The sequence below is a fragment of the Oncorhynchus kisutch genome, linkage group LG1, assembly GCF_002021735.2.
Source record: "Oncorhynchus kisutch isolate 150728-3 linkage group LG1, Okis_V2, whole genome shotgun sequence".
In the NCBI taxonomy this organism is placed as follows: Eukaryota; Metazoa; Chordata; class Actinopteri; order Salmoniformes; family Salmonidae; genus Oncorhynchus; species Oncorhynchus kisutch.
In genome coordinates this window covers 35,921,887-35,943,678 of record NC_034174.2, presented here as the reverse complement: position 1 = coordinate 35,943,678, position 21,792 = coordinate 35,921,887, and the positions used below count along the sequence as shown (strand labels likewise).

Genomic DNA, 21,792 nt, shown 5'->3' with positions numbered 1-21,792 from the left:
CTCAGCTTTCGCTGCCTCCAGCTCTGCTTTGGGGCGGCGATATTCCCCAGCCTGTGCCCAGGGTCCTTTCCCGTCTAGAATCTCCTCCCATGTCCAGGAGTCCTGTGATGCTGGCCGCTGTTTTTGCTGTTGCTGCTGCTGTCGTCGCTGCTGTTTACCACGCCGCTTGGTCCTTGGTTGGTGGGTGATTCTGTCACGGCCGTCCTCCTCTTCATCTGAAGAGGAGAGGCGAGAAGGATCGGACCAAAATGCGGCGTCGTAAGTGTCCATGGTAAATCTTTAATAAAGCAAGTACTGACACTGCATACAAAACAATAAACAAATGACGACCGTGAAGCTACAACATAGACAATCACCCACAAACACACAGTGACACCCAGGCTACCTAAGTATGATTCTCAATCAGAGACAACTAATGACACCTGCCTCTGATTGAGAACCATACTAGGCCGAAACATAGAAAACCCCCAAATCATAGAAAATCAAACATAGACTGCCCACCCAACTCACGCCCTGACCATACTAAATAAATCCAAAACAAAGGAAATAAAGGTCAGAACGTGACACTTATATAGTGGAGGGAGAGGGGTGTGTTTCATATATTTTATAACCCATGTCTCTTCACAGGGGCGGGCCACTGATTGAGCAGAGCCCTAACCTTATGAAAACCCAAATCTCTCATTTGGAAGCTAAAATGAAATGTAATCTTTTCACAAATAATGTTATATTTAAACATTTGAATTGCACAACAATTCCATGTGAATCTGATAACTATAATGTGTAAACTCTCCAAGATACAGTTTAGGTCGTCCTGTCATCAGTCATAATTTCTCAGATGACAACCGAACTGACATCATATTCATTAAGTACCAACACATATTTTCAACTGGTTCTATTACCGAAAATACAGACTCTATGTTTAACAAAGGCTATTCAAGAGTCCCTCTGTAGAGTCAAGAGAGAGGGAAGGGAGAAAGGTATTTATGGGGGGGGGGGGGGGGGGGTCATAAACCTTACCCACAGGCCAACGTCATGACAATGAGGAGGTGGCTTGTAAAATGTAATAAACTAGGCATAGTTCAAAATGACCTATTGGATTTTTCCCTGGCAAGTGTCCTCTCTCCAATCATCATAACAAAGTTGCTGTGAGAGAGAGGGGAGCACATAATAACTTCTGTGGCGACAGTCTGCAGTCTGTTGAAGTTGGTCCTATCTATAGCCAGGGCCATTGCAATAGAAGGGCACATTCATTCTGCTGTCCAGCGAGGAAGCCAAACACAGCTCTGGGTGATAATTATCTGTGTGACTTGTTGGCCATGCGCTAACCGAGGTAGAGTGAACCGCAGGTTACAGAGCATTCTTCTATTCTGCTCCACTCATTTCCCTATGTCTCAGCACTATTCTGATGTTTCTTAATTTCTTTATTTTTATTTGCAGGGATTTCTGTGTATTGTTTTGTATTAGGTATTACTGCACTGTTTGAGCTGGAAACATCTGCAAAATATGTGTACGTGACCAATGCAATTTGATTTAATTTGACTTATCCAGTCTATTCAGGTTATTCCACATGAAACAGAGATGGTGGAAAATGATTTGGGCAGATTAACCTTTCTAGCGCAGGCGTTCTGCGAGCGGAACCCCTCGACAACATTCCGCTGAAAAGGCAGCGCGCGAAATTCAAAAATATTTTTTTGAAATATGGAACTTTCACATATTAACAAGTCCAATACAGCAAATGAAAGATAAACTTCTTGTTAATCTACCCATCATGTCCGATTTCAAAAATGCTTTACAGCAAAAGCACAACATATGATTATGTTAGATCACCGCCAAGTCAAAAAAACAGCCATTTTTCCAGCCAAAGATAGGAGTCACAAAAAGCAGAAATATAGATCAAATTCATCACTAACCTTTGATGATCTTCATCAGATGACACTCATAGGACATCATGTTACACAATACTTGTATGTTTTGTTCGATAATGTGCATATTTATATCCAAAAATCTCAGTTTACATTGGCGCGTTACGTGCAGTAATGTTTTGATTCCAAAACATCCGGTGATTTTGCAGAAATACTCATAATAAACATTGATAAAAGTGTTATTCACAGAATTAAAGATAGACTTCTCCTTAATGCAACCACTGTGTCAGATTTTTTTTTTACTTTACGGAAAAAGCATTATCTAAGAACGGTGCTCAGAACCCAATCCAGCCAGAGAAATATCCTCCATTTTGGAGTCAACAGAAGTTAGAAATAACACTATAAATATTAACTTAGCTTTGATGATCTTCATTAGAAGGCACTCCCAGGAATCCCAGTTCGACAATAAATGACTGATTTGTTCCATGAAGTCCATCATTTATGTCCAAATAGCCTCTTGTTGTTAGCGTGTTTAGCCCAGTAATCCATCTTCATGAGGCGCGAGCACTTCGTCCAGACGACAACTCGAAAAGTTCCGTTACAGGTCGTAGAAACAAGTCAAACGATGTATGGAATCAATCGTTAGGATGTTTTTAACATAAAACATCAATAATGTTCCAACTGGAGAATTCCTATGTCTGAAGAAAAGCACTGGAACAAGAGCTAACTCTGCCGGGAGTGCGCGTCACGAGCCTGAGACACTCTGCCAGACCACTGACTCAAACAGGTCTCATGAGCCCCTCCTTTATAGTAGAATCCTCATTCAAGTTTCTAAATATGGTTGACATTTAGTGGAAGCCTTAGGAAGTGCAACCTGACACCATAGATACTGTGTATTCAGTAGGCCAAGCTTTGAAAAACTACAAACCTCAGATTTCCCACTTCCTGGTTGGATTCTTCTCAGGTTTTTGCCTGCCATATGAGTTCTGTTATCAAATCAAATGTATTTATATAGCCCTTCGTACATCAGCTGATATCTCAAAGTGCTGTACAGAAACCCAGCCTAAAACCCCAAACAGCAAGCAATGCAGGTGTAGAAGCACGGTGGCTAGGAAAAACTCCCTAGAAAGGCCAAAACCTAGGAAGAAACCTAGAGAGGAACCAGGCTATGTGGGGTGGCCAGTCCTCTTCTGGCTGTGCCGGGTGGAGATTATAACAGAGCATGGGCAAGATGTTCAAATGTTCATAAATGACCAGCATGGTCAAATAATAATAAGGCAGAACAGTTGAAACTGGAGCAGCAGCACGGCCAGGTGGACTGGGGACAGCAAGGAGTCATCATGTCAGGTAGTCCTGGGGCATGGTCCTAGGGCTCAGGTCCTCCGAGAGAGAGATAGAAAGAGAGAATTAGAGAACGCACACTTAGATTCACACAGGACACCGAATAGGACAGGAGAGGTACTCCAGATATAACAAACTGACCCTAGCCCCCCGACACACAAACTACTGCAGCATAAATACTGGAGGCTGAGACAGGAGGGGTCAGGAGACACTGTGGCCCCATCCAAGGACACCCCCGGACAGGGTCAAACAGGAAAGATATAACCCCACCCACTCTGCCAAAGCACAGCCCCCACACCACTAGAGGGATATCTTCAACCACCAACTTACCATCCTGAGACAAGGCCGAGTATAGCCCACAAAGATCTCCGCCATGGCACAACCCAAGGGGGGGCGCCAACCCAGACAGGATGACCACAACCCACTCAGGTGACGCACCCCTTACATGGACGGCATGAGAGAGCCCCAGTAAGCCAGTGACTCAGCCCCTGTAATAGGGTTAGAGGCAGAGAATCCCAGTGGATAGAGGGGAACCGGCCAGGCAGAGACAGCAAGGGCGGTTCGTTGCTCCAGAGCCTTTCCGTTCACCTTCCCACTCCTGGGCCAGACTACACTCAATCATATCACCCACTGAAGAGATGAGTCTTCAGTAAGGACTTAAAGGTTGAGACCGAGTTTGCGTCTCTGACATGGGTAGGCAGACCGTTCCATAAAAATGGAGCTCTATAGGAGAAAGCCCTGCCTCCAGCTGTTTGCTTAGAAATTCTAGGGACAATTAGGAGGCCTGCGTCTTGTGACCGTAGCGTACGTGTAGGTATGTACGGCAGGACCAAATCAGAGAGATAGGTAGGAGCAAGCCCATGTAATGCTTTGTAGGTTAGCAGTAAAACCTTGAAATCAGCCCTTGCTTTGACAGGAAGCCAGTGTAGAGAGGCTAGCACTGGAGTAATATGATCAAATTTTTTGGTTCTAGTCAGGATTCTAGCAGCCGTATTTTGCACCAACTGAAGTTTATTTAGTGCTTTATCCGGGTAGCCGGAAAGTAGAGCATTGCAGTAGTCTAACCTAGAAGTGACAAAAGCATGGATTAATTTTTCTGCATCATTTTTGGACAGAAAGTTTCTGATTCTTGATGTTACGTAGATGGAAAAAAGCTGTCCTTGAAATGGTCTTGATATGTTCTTCAAAAGAGAGACCAGGGTCCAGAGTAACGCCGAGGTCCTTCAGTTTTATTTGAGACAACTGTACAACCATTAAGATTAATTGTCAGATTCAACAGAAGATCTCTTTGTTTCTTGGGACCTAGAACAAGCATCTCTGTTTTGTCAGAGTTTAAAAGTAGAACGTTTGCAGCCATCCACTTCCTTATGTCTGAAACACATGCTTCTAGCAAGGGCAATTTTGGGGCTTCACCATGTTTCATTGAAATGTACAGCTGTGTGTCATCCGCATAGCAGTGAAAGTTAACATTATGTTTTCGAATAACATCCCCAAGAGGTAAAATATATAGTGAAAACAATAGTGGTCCTAAAACGGAACCTTGAGGAACACCGAAATGTACAGTTGATTTGTCAGAGGACAAACCATTCACAGAGACAAACTGATATCTTTCCGACAGATAAGATCTAAACCAGGCCAGAACATGTCCGTGTAGACCAATTTGGGTTTCCAATCTCTCCAAAAGAATGTGGTGATCGATGGTATCAAAAGCAGCACTAAGGTCTAGGAGCACGAGGACAGATGCAGAGCCTCGGTCCGATGCCATTAAAATGTCATTTACCACCTTCACAAGTGCCGTATCAGTGCTATGATGGGGTCTAAATCCAGACTGAAGCATTTAGTATACATTGTTTGTCTTCAGGAAGGCAGTAAGTTGCTGCGCAACAGCCTTTTCTAAAATTTTTGAGAGGAATGGAAGATTCGATACAGGCCGATAGATTTTTAAATATTTTGTGGGTCAAGGTTGGGCTTTTTCAAGAGAGGCTTTATTACTGCCACTTTTAGTGAGTTTGGTACACATCCGGTGGATAGAGAGCCGTTTATTATGTTCAACATAGGAGGGTCAAGCACAGGATGCAGCTCTTTCAGTAGTTTAGTTGGAATAGGGTCCAGTATGCAGCTTGAAGGTTTAGAGGCCATGATTATTTTCATCATTGTGTCAAGAGATATAGTACTAAAACACGAGTGTCTCCTTTGATCCTAAGTCTTGGGAGAGTTGTACAGACTCAGGACAACTGAGCTTTGAAGGAATACGCAGATTTAAAGAGGAGTCCGTAATTTGCTTTCTAATAATCATAATATTTTCCTCAAAGAAGTTCATGAATTTATCACTGCTAAAGTGAAAGTCATCCTCTCTTGGGAAATGCTGCTTTTTAGATAGCTTTGCGACAGTATCAAAAAGGAATTTCGGATTGTTCTTATTTTCCTCAATTAAGTTAGAAAAATAGGATGATCGAGCAGCAGTAAGGGCTCTACGGTACTGCACGGTACTGTCTTTCCAAGCTAGTCGGAAGACTTCCAGTTTGGTATGGCGCCATTTCCGTTCCAATTTTCTGGAAGCTTGCTTCAGAGCTCGGGTATTTTCTGTGTACCAGGGAGCTAGTTTCTTATGAGAAATGTTTTTAGTTTTTAGGGGTGCAACTGCATCTAGGGTATTGCGCAAGGTTAAATTGAGTTCCTCAGTTAGGTGGTTAACTGATTTTTGTCCTCTGGCGTCCTTGGGTAGACAGAGGGAATCTGGAAGGACATCAAGGAATCTTTGTGTTGTCTGTGAATTTATAGCACGACTTTTGATGTTCCTTGGTTGGGGTCTGAGCAGATTATTTGTTGCAATTGCAAACGTAATAAAATAGTGGTCCGATAGTCCAGGATTATGAGGAAAAACATTAAGATCCATGAGTGGGTCCAGAGACATGTTGGACAAAACCCACTGAGTCGATGATTGCTCCGAAAGCCTTTTGGAGTGGGTCTGTGGACTTTTCCATGTGAATATTAAAGTCACCAAAGATTAGAATATTATCTGCTATGACTACAAGGTCCGATAGGAATTCAGGGAACTCAGTGAGGAACGCTGTATATGGCCCAGGAGGCCTGTAAACAGTAGCTATAAAAAGTGATTGTTATACTCACAGACGTCATTCAAACAGTTTTAGAAACTCAGAGTGTTTTCTATCCAATACTAAGAATAATAAGCATATATTAGCATCTGGGACAGAGTAGGAGGCAGTTCACTCTGGGCACGCTATTCCTCCAAAAGTGAAAATGCTGGCCCCTATCCCAAAAAGGTTTTAACAACCCGAAAACCTGTTTACCCCTTGGTGTTAATTAATTGTGGAAAAAAAGAAATCAGGGAGAAGAACATATGACTACTTCTCAGGATTCTGTGCGTCGCACTGGCGATAAGCAGCAGAGTGAACTGAGAGGGAGAAAGGTTGGAAAGTTCAGGAGAAAGCATTCTCTGGGATTTTATAATTTCAGAGAGGAAATCAGCAGACCGTGGAAGGTCAGGTGGGGCATTTCAGCTAGAGCACAGATAAGTCTTTCAAAATGACGATTAAGGCAGCCCTCTGCACCTCTCTGATTCAGAGGGGTTGGGTGTAAATGTGGAAGACAGATTTCAGTTGAAGGCATTCAGTTGTACAACTGACTAGGTATCCCCCTTTCCCCAAAAGCCTTTTGTTTTAGACTACCATTTCCTTTGATGTCATGGATAAAGTCAATTCCTTGTGTCAACATTTCCAAAATAACACTTCAGTCACCCCACTGGGGATCACTGGCCTAGATACTAGGAGAACGACCTGAAGGGCCACCATAGCTCTTCTTGAGACTATGCCCTTTGACCTGCAGCACCCTGCCAGGCCAATGCTCTACATGTTGTGATATTTTACATGTACCCCACAGTGCAGAGCGGTCGGTGACCTGCTGCCCCCTGCAGAGACCTGACCTCCACATGTTGACCTTCTGTCTGTGTTAGTGGGCATGTGGCCACAGAGGAATGTGAGCGGAGAACAGAGCAGGGAGAAATCCTTTATGTTATAAGCCTTATGCTGTGACAGTGGGACAGTAGATTAGGACCTGTACTGCATCCAGACCACCATGCCTCACACTTCAACATATCTGTACCAATTCCCTGGAAACACACTGTTGTCAAGGAGTGTTTTATTCTAGCTATATCATTAGTGGGGATACCATTTAGGGATGGGAGAGACAACCTAAATGTTCTACTATTATTCCCCCCCCACCCACCCATTCATGCAGAAATGGCTATGCTGTAACTATCTGTGGTAGAGCAGCCCTGGGTGTGATTTCGTCAGGGCTGTATAGGGAACAGGACTCATCAACGCAAATAAAGACACCTTTTGCTGCCCATTTGTCTGTGAGAGAATTGTTCCATAGAAGTCATGAATTGTCATTTTTTCTAATAATGTGATTTGGTCTTTCTGCTCCATTAATCTGGGGCTTGATACATGACCAAAAGCCCCAGACTCACTTATGAGAATTTCTCTCTCCAGAGTTTCAGAGAACGCCTCGAGTGGGAAGCGGACTTTCTGCTCCAGGGAGGAAGACTCTGCTCTGCCCTTTGTCATGGGAAAACGAGCACGGAAAACCTGAGGAGGAATGCTGGGAACAGGACAGGAAAGATCTGAGCTAAACTCTGTTAAACGCCTTTACTTTTCTTTAAGCACATTTTCAGGATATGGCAAGTTATGCAATATATTTTATACATATGTGTCATTTTGTAAGTATTGATATCTTTATAGGAAATTACAATTTTTCATGGACTAGTCGCTAATTGTTCTTTACATGTACTGTCAAGTGTACATATTAACTTTGTAATAAATATTTCACATTTTACAATACTTTTTAGTTTTGTGTCACGTGTATATTGACCAACTGGTCATCAAATTCTTGACCATTTTTTAATTCCCATATGTCAGTTTAGCATATTAAACACATGGAAATTATATAATTGGATCTCTATGATTCCTTATGATTCAACATGTCTATTATTCCACAATCCAATACCAACCTGCCAATCATCCCATAGTTCTCCCCTCACTTAGCAGTCACCGTTTTAGAATTAAGTAGATAATGGCATCTGTAGCTGAAACAGATTCACCTAATGCAGAAGAATTCACATATAGTAAAAACCAAATAGAGGAGGCTTTGCATGCTAAGACCCTGTGAGAGATGCTGTGCTCTCATTGTGTGCTTCATTATAAGGCCATAGGCTGAGCGGGATGGCAGGCGGTCTGCTTATCAGTCTGCTTATCGTGGACATATTTTGATGGGCGTAAACCCTCTCACGTCGCCTCTTCCGCGGTCTCTATACAGTACATATGATCTTGGCACCTAGGTCCAAATCTTGTGTGCGCACAGGCCAGCTAATATTAAGTCTGTCATGAGAGACTACTATACATGCACTCAGTGTTAAGTCTTTGGGTTAAGGTGCTTAGAAGTTCTATATGGAGTGATTTCATTGCCAACAGATTGTATTTTAATTGTATCATTTTGAATTTGTATTAGGATATTATATTAGGATTATAATATTATAATATTTTTGAACGTCTAATGCACAACTTGAATTTCATGATTTGAAATTGAATGAATATTGTGTTAAATTTAAATGTTATTTAAAAACTGAATTGAATATTCAAATCCTATATTTATATATTACATTTCAATAGGGTAGATATTGGATTATATTGTCTGTGTATCAAATTTACAAACCATAATTTCAAGTTAATCAAAGTTTAAAATATTGAACTTCTCAGATGCATTCAGATTCCGTTTTCAATTCTCTAAATTCAGATTAAAAACCAGAGACAACATCCTGGTACTTTGCCAGACAGGAAAGGTAGAGGTGAACAGATTGAAGCTAACGCTCTCTGTGGTAAAACAGAAGCTTCTGGCGGTTAGTTTCTGGTGGTTTCTGAGGCCAATGTTGAATGTATTTTCTTCCTATGAATTTGGCTCTAGTGTTTGAACCGCTTTGGCTGTAAGCTATTATGAACCCATTCATGAAAGCTGAGTCTGGAGCATGGATGTGCTTTCGTTTCCCCTCTGATGATCACATAAACAATTTGGCTCCCATAAGAATATACAGTGCCTTCAGAAAGTATTCACACTCCTTGACTTTTTCCAAATGTTGTTGTGTTACAGCATGAATTTAAAATTGATGAAATGTTGGTTTTGTGTCACTGATCTACACACAATACCCCATAATGTCAAAGTGGAATTTTGTTTGTAAAACATTTTCCAAATTAATACAAAATTTGTCAAATAGTATTCAACCCCTTTGTTACGGCAAGCCCAAATCAGTTCAGGAGTAAAGATTTGCTTAACAAATCACATAAATCACAGGTTAAACATGATTTTTGAATGACTACCCCATCTCTGTACCACACACATACAATTATCTGCAAGGTCCCTCAGTAAAGCAGTGAATTTCACACAAAGATTCAACCACAAAGACCAGGGAGGTTTTTCAATGCCTATCAAAGTAGGGCACCTATTGGTAGATAGGTAAAAAATAAACAAAAGCAGACATTGAACATCCCTTTGAGCATGGTGAAGTTATACAATACACCAAGTCACTACAAAGATACAAGCATCCTTCCTAACTCAGTTGCCGGAGAGGAAGGAAACCTCTCAGGGATTTCACCATGAGGCCAATGGTGATTTTTTTGAGGAGAAAACTGAAGATGGATCAACAACATTGTAGTTACTCCACAATAATAACTTAATTGACAGACTGAAAAGAAGAAAACCTGTACATAATAAAAATATTCAAAAACATGTTTGCAGCAAGGCACTAAAGTGGTACTGCAAACCATTTTGCGAAGCAATTCACTTTTGTCCTGAATACAAAGTGTTATGTTTGGTGCAAATCCAGTACAACACATTACTGAGTACCACTCTCCATATTTTCAAGCATAGTGGTGACTGCATCATGTAATGGGTATGCTTGTAATTGTTAAGAACTGTGGAGTTTTTCAGGATAAAAAAAAACAGAATGGAGCTCTGCACAGGCAAAATGCTAAAGGAAAAGCTGGTTCAGTCTGCTTTCCAGCACACGCTGGAAGATTAATGAACCTTTCAGCAAGATAATAACCTAAAACACAAGGCCAAACCTACACTGGAGTTCCTTACCACGAAGACAGTGAATATTCCTGAGTGGCCGAGTTACAGTTTTGACTTAAATCTGCTTGAAAATCTATGGCAGGACTTGAAAATGGTTGTCTAGCAATGATTGACATCATACTTGACAGTGCTTGAAGAATTTTGAAAAGAATAATGGGCAAACATTGTACAATCCAGGTGTGAAAAGCTCTTAGAGAGTTACCCAGAAGACTCACAGCTGTAATCGCTGCTAAAGGTGATTCTAATCTGTATTGACTCAGGGGTGTGAATTCTTACTGTGATGGAAAATTTCATGTTGGTGCTTTTCTATTTACCAATTTCTATGTTCTCTGCTTGTGCTTTTCTAAAACCAATTTCTGTGTTCATGCAAGTGACTGATTGAACAAATCCTCACTATCAGTAACTGCAATTTGGCATTACACCCAGAACCTTGTTTAGAGAAAGGGATATCTCAGTTTCAAGGTCTCAGCTTAGAGAGAAGAAGCCTCTTGAGGTATTGGTCTGTCACATGCATGACCCAGTATTGGTCGTCACAGGAATGAAGCAAACATTAATTGTAAATGATGAATAAGCTAAATACAAATATAACTTGTCAGTATATAGGAAAACTAACGGGACTGCCCCGTTAGAGCTTCTGACAGACTTTCACTATGGTGCATTAAGTTTGTTGAAACCCTCCAGCACAGTGACAATAAACAATGATTCATTTAAGACTGACTTTGAGTGTCCCTGTGTAAGAATTTGCACAACATTATGTAAATTATGATAGGTTTGTAAAAACAGAAAACAAAACCTACTAATTATAAATGTATAAATTAATTGATCAGTAATCATGAAAAATATATATTTAAATGTGAGTTTGTGAGAGTTAGGCTATATGGAGAAGATTATTGAGTAGTTTGGTTCATCAGGCTGACCCCCAGTCTTCGCTTGAAGTTATTGAGGGATGATGATATTTTGGCAATGTGAAGATAAAAATTCTAGAGTATGGTACCTCGGTTTCTGATAGTAAATTCTCTATGTGAGGTGCGGCAGTGGGAAGGGTGAAGGTTATCGCAGTATCTTGTTTTATATAGATGGATTGTGTTAACCTTCCAGTGTTAACCTGGAAGAATCCATTGAAGGTTTTAGGTAAACTGTCAGGTAGGTATGCGTATTTGTAGATGAAAGTGCATAATTGGCATAAATTAATGTCGTAAATAGACTAGATATTGAGTTTCGTAAACAAAGGTGCAGATGAAGCCAGGAGATGGCTAGTCTTGCAAATTTATTTTGTATGTTGAGTAATGTGTGTAGGTAGGAGGTACTGGCCCAGGCAATATTACAGTAAATGAGATATTGGTAAATTAAGCTATAGTATCTTTCTTATACCAACAGATTTTATCACTTTGCTGCATACAAATTGAATATGATCTTTTCAGGATAACTTTTCATCAATTAAAATTCAGAGGAATCTAGTGGATGTGACTTTTCATTCCCAACAATTGAGATTCTGGCTCTTTTTCTTTCAATATTTTTTTATTGTGAATACAACAAAGTTAGAATTTTTTCACATTCAAAGATAATTTGTTTATCTGGAACCATTCAGAACATTTGGTCATGCCTGAGTTGGCTTTATTAATTAGTGAATAACAAAGGTACAATTATTGAACCATAAAGCCAATTATATGTATAATCATGAAAACTGTAATAATGCAATTTAGAAAGAAATATTTCATGATCAACCGTGTCAAACGCTTTGGTTAAATCTAAAAACATGCCAAGAGCGTATTCATTGTTGTTCAGGGCTGTAAAGATTTTATCTGCAAGTTGTAAAAGAGCCATATCTGTGGAGTAGTTTTTACGAAAACCATTTTGGTGCTCACATAGAATACAGAGAATTTAAATGTTTCAACATTGCACCAATTCTTCTAGGATTTTTGAAAAACATGGTAGGAAAGATGTTGGGCAATAATTTGTAAAATATCTTGGATCCCCAGATTTATAGAGCGGGATAACTTTGGCAATTAGAGGCTCAGTAATCGAGGAAGACACTGATTTCACCAAAGAGGCACCAATCTCATCATGACCTTCTGCTGATATCTTTAAGTTACCAATTACCTCCATCACCTCCATTACATCAGGAAGATCAAACTGAAGCAGAGAAGGGAAATGTCCCTTAATGTAATCCAAGGGATTTCCCTTTCTCTATTTTCGTTGACAGAGAGGAACCCACATTCACAAAAAAGTTTTAAATTCACATTAAATAACATCAGGATCACTATAGGTCTTATTTCTAACAATACATTGAGATGGGATAGTTGTAGATGCCCTTTTCTTATGCAACAGTTGATTGATGATTTTCCAAGATTACTTTATATTATTTAAGGATTCTTAGATTTTGTTAGTGAAATATATTTTTGGGGATATCCGAAGTAGGTGAGTAAATTTGTTCTTATACTTTTTGTAATTTGCAGAATTCAGGGGAGAGGGATTTGTGAGACATTTTTATACAACTTTATTTTTAAAGGAGTTTATGAGACTGGTTGTAAACCAAGGTTTACATAACCTTCTGCTCCTGTCTTACGTGGTTTACTAAGGGAAAGCAGTGGTGAAATACAGAATTGAAAGATGTGAGAAAAGTCTGGTAAGCAGGCTCCACAATGGCTTGATTCTAAACATTTTCCAATGAAATATCGTCAATCAACATCTTAAAAGCGCTCACAATTACTTGTGTTAAATATTCTACATTTAATGCTACTAATCATTCCCATCCGTTCATTTCCAGCTGCCAAAGGGAAGTGGAATTTTGGAAAGTGGTCAGAAATGTCAGTATAAAGTATACCTGTATTAGCCACAATATTCAAAAAATGTGTTAAAATATGATCAATAATGGTGTCAGATGAACTGATCAGTCTTGTGGGCTTATAGATGAAGGGATACAGATGGAGTATAAAATATTATCAATAAGGGTGGCAGATGAACTGATCAGTCTTGTGGGCTTATAGATGAAGGGATACAGATAGCTGGAGTATAAAATATTCAAAAAGTCAGATGTCATAGAGTGGTTCAGACTTTTAAATCAGTTTATGTTGTAATAACCCAATATATTCTTTACATTTTCATTATTAATCAAATCCAAGGTGCAAGGATATCAATGAAACTACCAATGACAGAATTGGATGGCAGATACTGTAGATGCATCCAATTATCACTTTTTACCACCAAGAGATTAAACATCAATGTTATCATATGTAAGTGTGAGGTCCTCTCTTTGTCACACACTGATCTGTTTACCTGTCCTTGTGCTTGTCTCCAACCCCTCCAGGTGTCGCTTATTATCCCCGGTGTATTTATCCCTGTGTTTCCTGTCTCTCTGTGCCAGTTCCTCTTGTTTGTCAAGACAACCAGCATTTTTGTGTCTCAGCTCCTCTCAGCTCCTGCCTATCACATGGTACTGTTTGGACTCTGACCTTGTTTATGAACTCTCGCCTGTCCCTGACCTGCCTTTTGCCTACCCCTTTTGTTATAATAAATATCGGAGCTCAACCATCTACCTCATATGTCTGCATTTGGGTCTCGCCTTGTGCCCTTGTAGTACGAACTGGCCATGACAGACCCAACAGACTTGGACCAGCTCCATCACATTGTCTCCCTGCAGGGAGCCACCATTGGGAGGCATGAGGAGCTATTTCAGGACCTTTTGGAAGGGCTTCGTTCCCTGATGGAATGCCACGACCAAGGGTTTAAGGCGATAATGGAGAAAATCCATGAAGTAGATCATAGGCAGCACGCCACATCTGAGACCTCCCAGCCACCCACTAACCTATATACTAGTGGTGGGTTGGTTCAACCTACCCCGGCTCCCCGAGAACTCGCTGACCTCCTCCGGAGCATTAGGCAGGTGATCCAGGTACCTGCCGGGCATTCCTTTCCAAGTGCTCCCTGATTTTCGAACTCCAGCCCTCTTCATTCCCATCGGGCAAATCGAAGATAGCGTATTTAATCACGCTAACGTCTGGAAGGGCACTCTCCTGGGCGACGTCTGTGTGGGAGCAGCAATTCACTGTGTGCCATAGCCTGGAGGAATTTATGGTAGAGGTGAGGAAGGTTTTTGATTCTCCAGTGCCCGGCTCGAAAACTACAGCATGTACGTCAGAACTTCCCTAGTGTGGCAGACTACGTGGTAGATTGGCCACCGAGAGTTCCTGGAATCCGGAGGCTCTGTTTGACACCTTCCTCCATGGACTGTCGAGGAGATAAAGGATGAGCTCGCAGCTTGGGAAATACCACTAGACCTCGATTCCCTTATTGCCCTTTCGATTACGATTGATGGGCGCCTACAAGAACGCCAGTGTGAAAGGAGGCTGGGCCTCGGGAACAGTCAATCATCTGTTGATGCTGGCGCATGCCCTAAGGAATCCGGAAATCCCAAAGTGTTTATTTCCGAGGAGAGCCGAAAACACCCAAGGTTTCTCGAGAATCATCGGCGACAGATGGCTTGGATACTCCAGAGACCATGCAACTGGGAAGAGCTAGATTATCAGTTGGGGAACGCTCACATAGGCTGAGTTATAACTGTTGTCTGTACTGTGGAGGTGTGGGACATTATATTGCCACCTGCCCTGTTAAGAAAACCTTCTCTGGTGGGTACAAGTACTCTGGTGAGCTAGACTGGGAGTCCCCTAATTCCCATCACCCGTACACCTGTTTTTGGAAGACCAGTCTAAGTCTAATCTGGGCTCATTGACTCTGGGGCTGATGAAAGTTTTCTGGATGATACCATGGATGCTACCATGGTTTCTGAATGAGGTATTCCCACTCAACCTTTCTCTGTCCCCATGGATGCACTGGACAGCCGCTCAATTGGAAGAGTCACCCATAGCACAGTGCCCGTTCAGATATGGGTTTCAGGAAACCACAGTGATGCCATACGGTTCCTCCTCATCGATTCACCCCATGTTCCTGTTTCTCTGGAATGTTCTTGGCTCCAAAAACACAACCCTGTTATTGACTGGACCACGAGCTCCATCCTGGGTTGGAGCCCGTTTTGTCATTCCCATTGCCTTAAAGCGGCACAGCCATCCCCGAGACGTCCTCCTCAGGGCGTAAGCAAAGCCTCAGTCAAAAGTCTGCCATTCCCACTGAGTACCATACCTGGAGGTATTCAGTACGGTACGTGCTACTTCTCTTCTCCCGCACCGTCCTTATGATTGTGCCATTGATCTCCTCCCCGGCACCACACCACCTCGTGGTCGGCTATATTCTCTATCCAGCCCGGAGACCAAGGCCATGGAGGAGTACATTGAGGATTCTCTGGCTACTGGAGGCATCCGTCTGTCTGCATCTCCTGCCTGCGCTGTGTTTTTCTAAGATCCTGCGTCCGTACATTGACTACCAGGGTCTTAATGGTATAACAATATAAATCGTTACCCCCTACCACTCCTCTCCTCGGCTTTCGAACCTCTAAGGGGGCCAACATTTTTTCCATGCTAGACCTTCGGAATGCCTACCACCTGGTTTGGATATGTGAAGTAGATGAGTGGAAGACAGCATTTAACACAGCCAGGGGACATTATGAGTAAGAGGTCATGTCGTTTGGACTCACCAATGCCCCCGCTGTCTTCCAGGCCCTGGTAAACAATGTGCTCCGGGACATGCTAAATAGGTTTGTGTTCGGCTACCTTGACAACATCCTGTTTTTTCCCAGTCTGCCCAAGAACACGTTCTCCATGTCATACAAGTCCTTCAGCGCCTACTAGAGAACTAGTTGTTTGTGAAAGCTGAGAAGTGTGAGTTCCACCACTCTACAATCTCTATTCTGGGATATGTCATCGCAGACGGAAATGTCCAAATAGATCCTGAAAATGTGAAAGCAGTGTTAGATTGGCTTCAACCTACGTCCAGGGTGCAGTTACAACGTTTCATGGGGTTTGCTAACTTCTACCGCTGTTTCATTCGGGGCTACAGCACCCTGCACCCTGACGGCCCCCCTCTCTGCCCTCACCTCTCCGAAAGTACCATTCACATGGTCTCCAGCTGTTGACAGAGCCTTTGTAGACCTGAAGCATTGGTTCACCACAGCACCCATCCTTGTCCATCCGGACCCATCCCGTCAATTCGTTCTGGAGGTTGATGCTTCTGATGTTGTAGTGGAGGCCATCCAGTTCCAGCGATCTGCCCAGGACCAAAAGCTCCATCCCTGTGCCTTCCTGTCCCATCGGCTCAATCCCTGTTCCTTCCTGTCCCATCGGCTCAATCCCTGTTCCTTCCTGTCCCATCGGCTCAATCCGGCAGAAAGGAAATGAAGCCTGATGCTCTTTCCTGCCTATGCAGTTCCTCTGCCACACCCTCGGTCTCCAAAACCATTCTCCCTACCTCCTGCCTTGCAGGTTCAATGGGTTGGGGTATTGAAACCTTGGTTTGCAAGGCACAACGTTCCCAGCATGAACCTGAAGGGGGCCCAACTAACCGGTTAATTGTCCCATACTCAGTCCGGTCCCGGGTCCTGGAATGGGCTCATTCCTCCAGGCTGACCTGTAATCCAGGTTCCCGTCGAACCCTAGCCTTTCTCTGACAACGTTTCTGGTAGCCCACAATGGTTCATGACGTCTCTGCCTTCGTCGCCGCGTGCACTGTGTGTGCTCAAAACAAGAATCCACAGAAAGCTCCTTCTGGCCTCCTTCAGCCACTACCTGTCCCTCATCGTCCCTGGTCCCATATCTCTCTGGACTTTGTTACTGGGTTCTTTCCTTCTGATGGCAACACCGTCTCCAGGCCCACCCCTCCTCCCCATGTCATCGATGGCCAGCCGGTAAAAGGCCTCCTGGGTGTTTGACCACGTGGCAGGGGTTTCCAGTACCTGGTTGACTGGGAGGGTTACGACCTGGAGGAGAGGTGCTGGGTTCTCGCTAGAGACATCCTGGATCCAGCCCTCATCGCCGACTTCCACCACCGACACCCCGGTCAACCAGGTATGCGCCCAGGTAGGATGCCATATATCTGTGTTTCCTGTCTCTCTGTGCCAGTTTGTCTTGTTTGTCAAGTCAACCAGCATTTTTGTGTCTCAGCTCCTGCTTTTCCCAGTCTCTCTTTTCTCGCCCTCCTGGTTTTGACCCTTGCCTGTCTTCACTCTGAGCCCGCCTGCCTGACCACTCTGCCTGCCCCTGACCTCGAACCTGCCTATCGTCTGGTACCGTTTGGACTCTGACCTGGCTACTGAACCCCTGCCTGTCCTGACTCTGAGCAAAGCAAATCAAATCAAATCAAATCAGATTTATTTGTCACATACACATGGTTAGCAGATGTTAATGCGAGTGTAGCGAAATGCTTGTGCTTCTAGTTCCGACAATGCAGTAATAACGAACAAGTAATCTAACTAACAATTCCAAAAAAAACTACTGTCTTATACACAGTGTAAGGGGATAAAGAATATGTACATAAGGATATATGAATGAGTGATGGTACAGAGCAGCATAGGCAAGATACAGTAGATGATATCGAGTACAGTATATACATATGAGATGAGTATGTAAACCAAGTGGCATAGTTAAAGTGGCTAGTGATACATGTATTACATAAGGATGCAGTCGATGGTATAGAGTACAGTATCTACGTATGCATATGAGATGAATAATGTAGGGTAAGTAACATTATATAAGGTAGCATTGTTTAAAGTGGCTAGTGATATATTTACATCATTTCCCATCAATTCCCATGATTAAAGTGGCTGGAGTAGAGTCAGTGGCATTGACAGTGTGTTGGCAGTAGCCACTCAATGTTAGTGGTGGCTGTTTAACAGTCTAATGGCCTTGAGATAGAAGCTGTTTTTCAGTCTCTCGGTCCCAGCTTTGATGCACCTGTACTGACCTCGCCTTCTGGATGACAGCGGGGTGAACAGGCAGTGGCTCGGGTGGTTGATGTCCTTGATGATCTTTATGGCCTTCCTGTAGCATCGGGTGGTGTAGGTGTCCTGGAGGGCAGGTAGTTTGCCCCCGGTGATGCGTTGTGCAGACCTCACTACCCTCTGGAGAGCCTTACGGTTGAGGGCGGTGCAGTTGCCATACCAGGCGGTGATACAGCCCGCCAGGATGCTCTCGATTGTGCATCTGTAGAAGTTTGTGAGTGCTTTTGGTGACAAGCCGAATTTCTTCAGCCTCCTGAGGTTGAAGAGGCGCTGCTGCGCCTTCTTCACGATGCTGTCTGTGTGAGTGGACCAATTCAGTTTGTCTGTGATGTGTATGCCGAGGAACTTAAAACTTGCTACCCTCTCCACTACTGTTCCATCGATGTGGATGGGGGGGTGTTCCCTCTGCTGTTTCCTGAAGTCCACAATCATCTCCTTAGTTTTGTTGACGTTGAGTGCCTGCCTGCCTGGCCACTCTGCCTGCCTGGCCACTCTGCCTGCCTGCCACTGACCTCGAGCCTGCCTATTGCCTGGTACTGTTTGTACTCTGACCTGCCTTTTGCCTACCCCTTTTGTTATAATAAATATTGGAGCTCAACCATCTGCCTCCTGTGTCTGCATTTGGGTATCGCCTTGTGCCCTTATTCTCTTGTTTATGAACATGAATGGACACTCTCCTCCCACTCTTGATGTTCTACAGTGGTAAACAGCATTATAAGGAGACATGTCATGAAGCATGGTTGTCTCTTCAGTCAACCATGTTTCTGAAAGGGCAACAATGGAAAATTCATGATTGAGAGAAGACAGATAACTAACTTTTTATTTGATTTATTTAGTAGTTTATAGTGGTTTATGGAGTGTAGTGCTTGATACATAATCATCTTCTGCATTGAGCTTTGCAGCGTTTTTCTGTATAGTATTAGCCGTGCTACGAGCTTGATGTGAGCTAAAATGAGTTCACTAACACAACCCCCCCCGAAAACAAGCTCCGCCAGTGAAATGGCAAACACACAAGCAACACACACTTGATCACACATGCACCTGTATGATACACAGAGAGAAAGCGGAGAACTTGCGCTCTGTATGGATCCTGGCTGCACTTTACTAAACGAGCGGGATATTACCAACTCGCAAGTTAGTGCTGTGGATACAGGAGGTATGTGGGCAGTAAGCCAAAACACAGGTCAAAGATGCTTGGGTGAGACAGTGATAGGAGCATTCACTTACCCATGGAATGAGCAGCGTGAACAGCTCTCAAATGTATTTAGTTTAATTCAATATGTATTCAAGGTCTGAAAGAAAAAAAAAGCAAAGAGAGAGAACGGTAAGGGGGAGGCTGGCCAATGTTGTGTGTAGAGATGAGTAAGCAGAAGCACTTTGGAGACCTGAACATAATTGAAAACAGAGCTTAGCTTGAGCCAGGCAGGACCTTGGGATGGTGGTGCCCCAGTCACTGTAGGGGCCCACTGACTGACTGGACACTGAGCACGGACTGGGCAGGAGCACCTCACTGTGGCACAGACACTGGCCTAATACCAAAGTGACGTGCTGATCCCTGCACACTGATCCTTCACTTTCTCCCTGTTTCCCTCCCCGCTGGAAAGCCAGTCATTCCTAGCTGGAAGAAGAGCAGGGATGTCTTCTGTTCCTGAAACCACAGGCCAGAGATGAGTGGCTCCTGATCCCCTCCTGGTTTTGGGAAGCAGTGAAACCGGGAGTGTTATTGTCGCTGCCAGACAGAGCAGAGATCCCCTGAGACGACACTTTTCCACTCCCCTGGCTTTCAATAAAAAACATGTATAATTTTTCTGAAAGAATGAGGAAAGAAAGGATGTGTTTTAATGAAAAGGGTTAGTCATTCATGAGTGCCTGTGTGGCCAATGTTTTGTGTGTGATTTTCCCCAATTTGCACAAAGCAAAATAAATGTAAACTATAAGTAAGAGTCTACAGCACTACTCCCCGCATCGGTAGATGCTTCCACTTCTCAGAATAAGAAGTGGCAAGTTTTTGTGCACAACCAGTTCTTTGTAAACATAGACATTATATTAACATTGGTATGACAGGTTATATTGAATCCCTGTCTTAGCGCTGGGCTGCTCTTCTTCTCACACAGCACACCACCCACAGCTTAGCCTGAAACTGTCCATTATGGGGAAATTAAGATGGAAAAAGTATTGTTCATGTGGTTCAACTCGGCCCAGCTCTGCTCAGTGTCTCCCAATAAGACATAGCACCAACCGCCAAATTACCTCGGCCTCTTTGTTCTAAAGCAATGCCGCCAGGTATTAACTGCCAAAACACCCAGTGAATGCTTTGGCGTACGTTCGTCCTTTTTCCGTTGCGTTTTTGTTTTTAAGGAATATTGCAAATGCTGCAATAAGCAGAGTGACACATGAAACAGGCAGTGAAATACCAAACTGAAACTCAGTAATAACTTAATTCTGAGTTGAGGGGCCAAGTTTGACAGCCTGTCTTAACTTCAGACGCACTCTGACTGGTGAATATGTGTGCGGTGCGCTGTGGTACGGACTACAGAGTGATGAAAAGTTCTCATGTTTGATTGCTACAGCATTGCTATGCAGTATTCATGTTAGCATGTTAGCAGCCTGTGCGATGTGCTATCAGAGCCCAGGTCATTCATCTAGTCAGGCACAGGGTAAATATGCAAGGTTAATCAACACTGCAGGATTCCACTTTAACATTGCGCATACAGGCATGAACACGGAGCCTTTGAATATATATAAATATTGCAGCCTTGTGCATCGCCAAATAAAGATTGGAAGGCCAGGTGAATTTATGCAGTGCTGGATGACTGCAGCAGCATAATAGTGCTTGTAGCAATATGCAAATGAAGCCCTGCAGTAAACTATTTGTTGGAAGCACAGAGCTGGTGTCATAGTGTCTATGCCTAGGGCTCTGTGCATTTGTTTTGTTGCTGTTGAATTGGACTATGCGTGTCCCTGTACTTAGTTTTAATTATAAGTGTGGTTGTGCTGTTTGGTTGTCATGTTTAGTCTGAGGAATTTCAAAGGAATAGTCAGAGTCATTATGGGTGGCAAGTCAGTGTTGCATCAATAGAGATCCTAGTTAGGATCAACAAAATGGAGTCGTGGTCAGCTTTTCCGAAAGGGGGGCGGGGCATTTGATTTGATTTGATTTGATTTTGTGTTGCGACAGTCATGGAATTTTGGATGATTGTAATTGGCCAGCCAAATGACAGTGGTCACCGTAATTGTTCGAATAGCAAATATTACTTTTGTTTAGTTGTTTTTTTACCTCGTTTTCTCCTCTCTGCATGTGCTGCCATAGAAATAGAATGAATAGAACGGGCATCCTTATTCGTGTCAATTTTTTTAAACATTTACATTAAACCTTTATTTAACTAGGCAAGTCAGTTAAGAACAAATTCTTATTCACAATGATTGCCTACACCGGCCAAACCCGGACGATGCTGGGCCAATTGCGTGATTCAGCCTGGAATCGAACCAGGGTGTCTGTAGTGACGCTTCTAGCACTGAAATGCAGTGCCTTAGACCGCTGCTCCACTCAGGAGCCCCTAA

General features: G+C 43.0%; 1 protein-coding gene across 2 annotated transcripts in view; it reads left to right on the top strand.

Moving 5' to 3' along the window:
* LOC109895400 (E3 ubiquitin-protein ligase RAD18) overlaps positions 1–8,062 on the top strand; it is an 88,848-nt gene extending 80,786 nt beyond the window's left edge. For both annotated transcript variants that reach the window (XM_020489076.2, XM_020489061.2), the window contains one exon: positions 7,715–8,062. In XM_020489076.2, coding sequence (XP_020344665.1) covers positions 7,715–7,814 — 100 coding nt within the window. In that variant the 3' untranslated portion in view covers positions 7,815–8,062. The remainder of the gene's footprint in view (positions 1–7,714) is intronic.
* The last annotated feature ends 13,730 nt before the right edge of the window (positions 8,063–21,792 follow it).